At 35.4% G+C, this 5640-nt stretch overlaps 1 protein-coding gene across 2 annotated transcripts; it reads left to right on the top strand.

Moving 5' to 3' along the window:
• Positions 1 to 375: 375 nt before the first annotated feature.
• LOC117623311 (probable aminotransferase TAT2) lies at positions 376 to 4899 on the top strand. 2 transcript variants are annotated; one of them, XM_034354233.1, is made up of 7 exons: positions 376 to 704; positions 1877 to 2216; positions 2519 to 2737; positions 3181 to 3232; positions 4028 to 4191; positions 4295 to 4388; positions 4550 to 4899. In XM_034354233.1, the coding sequence occupies exons 1-7, from the start codon at positions 418 to 420 to the stop codon at positions 4666 to 4668; spliced, it is 1275 nt and encodes a 424-aa protein (XP_034210124.1). In that variant the 5' UTR covers positions 376 to 417; the 3' UTR covers positions 4669 to 4899. The 2 variants fall into 2 exon arrangements, with proteins under 2 accessions (XP_034210124.1, XP_034210123.1); XM_034354232.1 differs by lacking the exon at positions 3181 to 3232 and having other exon boundaries at positions 4036 to 4191.
• Positions 4900 to 5640: the final 741 nt, after the last annotated feature.

The raw sequence follows: 5640 nt of genomic DNA, 5'->3' as shown, positions 1-5640 counted from the left end.
TGATATACTGGGTTAAAAAATATTTGGCACAAAAATATTCAAGTAATGAAAACACATTTTGGTTTGAAAAAGAAAACATATTTTGGGGCAACCTGTTGTTCACGTTTTCGCAGGGTTGCCTTGTATTTTTATGTGTTTAAAGTAGACAACTGTGGATACATGACAAATCACATCATTGTAACCTAGTGGCTAGTACAATATTCTCTTACTACATGACAAAAACTAACCTAGTAGGTAATTTCGTATAGTAAATAATTGTGGAGCCCACATTTCATAAAAAAAATAAAATTACCAAGGCCTTTGTGCCCAATCCAAATTTTCTCTAAATATAAGCCCTGCTTGGTCACTCTCTCACCTCCACTTGAAGCCCTCCTTATAAACCCAACACCACCCACCAAAACCATTGCAGCTTCCACCATGGAAAATGGTTCGCAGCGGAAATGGCAGTTTGGAGGGAACGAAGAGCTGAACACGGCGGCAATCTCCGTCCGCGGAGCTCTCGCGATGCTAATGAATAATGTTAACAACCCAGATGACGGTGATCATCATCCACAGCGGCCGACCATTATGCTGGGCCGCGGCGACCCTACTGAGTTCCGGTCATTCTGGACTACTCAGTCGGCTGTTGACGCCGTCACAGATGCCCTCCAGTCCTTCAAGTTCAACTCTTATTGTCCGACGGGCGGTGTCCTTGAGGCAAGAAGGTATGCATGCGTATGTTCTGACTTAATCTAAGCTTGGAGACTCATTTCATTAATTTGCTGCTTAATTTGTTATAATTTTTTCACTCCAATCCCTTTTAAATTTCACGTACGGTTACATCTTCTCCGTCTATGGAGGTAGGGCCAAACTTACAATGAAATGGACAATTTGCAGTGAAAGGGCCAGACTTACTCCAATCCCTTTTAAAATTTTATTTTGTGGATATTGGGTTGAGTTCATTCTAAATATATAAATATTTATTTATTTATTTATTTATTTGGTACAACGTCGTCTTATTTCTCTGTTTTAAAGTTAATATTCCATTATTTAAGAAAACTGAACAATATGCTAATAGTGTTTTTTTTATAATTTTTATAATTTATAAATATAGTATTGTATATTTATAATATTTATACACAGCCACTCGTGAGTGGTGACCCCACATATACATGCCTGCCAGTCAGCGAATATGTCATTTTTTATGGCAAAAACACCACTACCAAAAGCCAAATTGCATTTGATTTTTTTGTTGTAAAAAATACAAGGGAGGAGAAGAGACCCGTGTACTTGGTTGTCTATGGTAGTCTCAAGTCTTGCAAACGTGACTATTATTTTTAGTTTTTTTTTTTTTTTTTTAATACAAGCTATAAGGGAGGGTTTCTTACACATACACTATCACGATGTTATGGAAGCTCAAACATCATACCACTAGCCTACAAGTCATTTAAGAGACTAATGTTTGTCTTCCAAAAATTAATCACAAATAGTTTACACGGATTCACTCATTCTCTATAAAGATGATTGAAGTGAAACTGAAAAATAATAAGTAATATGCAAGATTCAAAAAGCATTGGAGACACATATTGCTATATCATATAAATATAAATATAAATAAATATATATATATATATGCAGATATCTGGACGTTATTATCGTGCAGACGCTATATACTTTCTCTTACCTTTCCTTGTTTACAATGGCATCCGCACGATAATAACGTGCATACATTTAGATGAGAGAATGTGTTTATTATATTTTGAAGACAAAAACTATAGCTAGTATGAAACCAACCATTTATCTAATTTGAGGCATATGTAAATGATGATCTCTTTAATTTATAGTTAATTAAATATAATGAAATTGATCATGCACTTATATTTGTGATTTCCAAAAGGGCCATTGCAGAATATCTCTCTCGTGACCTCTCGCATAAGTTACTAGCGGAGGATGTATATCTCACTGGTGGATGCACGCAAGCAATTGAAATCATGGTATCTGTTCTTGCACGACCTGGTTCCAACATTCTGCTTCCAAGGCCTGGTTACCCTCAATATGAAGCTCGGGCGTCTTTCGACCACCTTGAAGTACGCCATTTCGATCTTCTTCCCGAAAATGGTTGGGAAGTGGATCTTGATGCTGTCGAAGCTCTTGCAGATCACAACACTGCTGCTATAGTTATCATTAATCCTAGCAATCCTTGTGGAAATGTTTTCACCTACCAGCATTTGGAAAAGGTGTGCATATATGTAGTTTCGTCCCATACACACTATCCATGTAAAATGTTCTCTTGCCATATATGATGATTTTGAGTCTTGTGACCATTGATCAGTTTGATTTTTGCTATAACATGTGATTCAGATTTACAGTCTGACAAGAAATCATTACTGAATTATCTATATTTTAACTACTTGAAAATGTTATCTATCATTCTCACTTGTTGGTATGAGTGTTAGGGCTGAGATTTGGCGTATTATTTTCTATGAAGTATACTTCAATGAAATCTTACTAATTCTATGTTTGTGTTTGCTAAAAACAGATTGCAGAAACAGCGAAGAAACTGGGCATCTTTGTGATTTCTGATGAAGTTTATGGGCATCTAACTTTTGGCAGCAACCCTTTTGTGCCTATGGGAAAGTTCAGTTCCACCGTACCGGTCATTACGCTTGGCTCCATATCGAAGACATGGATTGTTCCTGGCTGGAAACTTGGCTGGATTGTGAAAAATGATCCCAAGGGCATCTTTGATAAAACTGGGGTATACTTAAATTGTTGTTCTTTGTGATTAATATTTTGCTTGACTAGCTTATTTATAAAATGGTGTCTCTCTTATTATTAATAACAGACCGAATTGGACTGGACTTATTTAAAAAATTTAAAGCCCAAGTCCGACTTATGGGTTGAACTTGAGAAAGCCCACCGAGCAGGGCCGACCTAAGCCCAATAGGCCTGGCCAAAATGAGCCTATTTTTTTTTTTTTTTATATGAAATTTTTTTTTTTGTCGAACTTTTTGTTTTTTATGTTTCCTTTTTTTTCACAATTCCTTTACATTTGTCTATATCTCTATTTTTTTCTTTGTTCATAACTTCATAGTTCTTTTTTTGTTTTTTATTTTTTTTTGCCCCATAAATATGAAGATTTAAATATAGTTATATCTATGTGAAGTATTTGTCATATTTTATAAACTTAACTTGTCCCAGATTGTGGACAGCATTAAGAACTATCTGGACATCACTACTGACCCTGCAACCTAGGGGTGGGCACGGTTCGGTTTGGACCGGTTTTTGCCTCAAATTAGAACCGATCCGATACTATTCATGCGGTTTGGTTCGGTTCGGTTTTAATTAAAAAAATTCAAAAACTGTCCGGTTTGGTTTGAACCGGTTTTGGTCCGGTTTCGGTTTCGGTTCGGTTTTGAACCGAATTATAAAAATTATGTTTTTAAATTGTTTTGTAATACAATTCTCAACTGAAATATTATTTTTTTACTTGAAAATTAACAAATTATTCAATTTCATATAAAAAATAAATATTAAAGTGAGAAAAGAGAGATATTTTGACATTGAACTTAGATAAATATTAGGTTTTTTTTAGTGAAATTAAAAATATAGCATTAAATATAAATATATATTGAAATTATATATTTTTTTAGTTTCACCGGTTCGGTTTGGCCCGGTTCGGTTTTTGAAGACATGGAACCGGATCCGAATCCGGTCCAAACCGGTCCGGTTCGGTTTTTGACCGGTTTTTGACTTTTTGGTCAACTCGGTTTTTTTCCGGTTTGGTTCGGTGTGGTTCGGCTCGGATTTCCGGTTTGCCGGTTTGAGTGCCCCCCCCTACTGCAACCTTCATTCAGGTATTTATTTCTTCAAGTACTTGAACTTTTTTTTTTTTTTTTTTTTTTTCTGAACTAAAACTTCAATAGACAAATATACATGCATACATACATACAGTCATAAATTTACGTGCGTAGCTTCAAATTTTTTTTAAAATTTTTATGTGTCCTAATCCATTCCCATGGGAAATATTTATTGTTAAATGATTCTCATTTTCAGGGAGCTATACCTCAAATCTTTGAGAGAACAAAAGAGACTTTTTTCTCCAACATAATTGGCATCATGAGAGAAGCTGCAGATATTGTATATGAAATGATTAAGGAAATCCCATGCCTTACTTGCCCACACAAACCACAAGGATCCATGGTCGTATTGGTAAATGATAGTTAAATAAATTTTTTGTGGGACATATTGGATTGGAAGATACACAAATGGAGTTAAGCTGAAATTATTAGTGACAAATTTTTACAATAAACAGGTAAAGCTAAACTTATCAACACTTGAAGGCATTGATGATGATATACAGTTTTGTCTGAAGTTGGCCAAAGAGGAGTCAGTGATTGTTCTGCCAGGTAAAAATAATTGAACAACTTGTGAACTTTCTCTTACTCAATAATATTGCACTCCGAGAACATAACATGTCAGACTGTAATTTAGCAACACGGCCAAATATATTAGATGTTAACTTGAAATGGTTTGCTTAGTTAGATATTCATTGATTCATATTTTTCAGGGGTCACTGTTGGACTGAAAAATTGGCTCCGCATTACTTTTGCTGTTGAGCTTCCAGTACTTGAAGATGGCCTTCAGAGGATAAAAGCCTTCTACCAAAGACATTCCAAGAAGCAATAGGATCTCTTCTTTTGTCTTCGTCACAGTCAAATTAAGTGGATGATGCTAATCGGCAACTTCATTGGATCCCCAAATAAACAATCAATGTAACAAATAAATGAAAACAATAAAAACAAGCTAGTACTATTGGTCTTGTCTTCACAGGACTTTCTTGTACATACCCTTAATTTTTATGTATGTGTGCAATTACCTTAAAGAATGTGGGGTTAATTTCTCTAATGCCCTTTCAAAGTGTGACCATATCCATATTATTCTCCATTGAAAGTAGGCTTAGTAAAGGGTCGTGTCGTGTCAGTATTTTTAACAAGTCAAAAATGCTCAATTCGAACACATTCCTTTTATAAATGAGTTGTCACGACACGACTCGTGTAACTAGTTTAACAAATAAATTTTTTAAAATTTAAATTTTTTTTGGATAAAAATAACAATTTTCTAAACATTCCAAAATCACAAACAAATTTAATACAACAAAAATCCAAAATTACAATAAAAATCACAACCAAATTAAATATGTTACAACCAAAATTCAAATAACTGTAACATTCTCAAGAGTTTTTTTTGAAACCTTCTGTATCTGCAAGAGAAACTCCATCAGCAACTTTCACTAAATCTTCAGTTTGAACGACAAACAATGTCAAGCATATTGGAGCTTGGGAATAGAGAGAGAGGTGATACAAAATGTTTTGGGGTGGTCAAATTTCCCTATTTCCGCCAACTCGAAGACCTCCAATCCACCAAGAGGATGAATCTCCAAAGCTTCCGAATCTTCAATATTTTAGAGTTCCGCCGAGGGAGTTCTATCGAAGGGGTTCTGCTGAGGGAGTTCCGCAAGAGAGGGGGGGGGGGGGTGTCGGATTAGGTGGGCAGAGTGGAGAGCACATCTGCTCTAGCCAACTTGGCTAAGCCCATGTTTGTGTGAACTATGCTTCCTTAAGTGATAACAAATAAGCAAAGTGTGTAGATACAGTTCTA

This window comes from Prunus dulcis, chromosome 3 (assembly GCF_902201215.1).
Source record: "Prunus dulcis chromosome 3, ALMONDv2, whole genome shotgun sequence".
Lineage (NCBI taxonomy): Eukaryota > Viridiplantae > Streptophyta > Magnoliopsida > Rosales > Rosaceae > Prunus > Prunus dulcis.
Note: the sequence above shows the minus strand (reverse complement) of the source record. Positions and strands in the feature narration are given on the sequence as shown.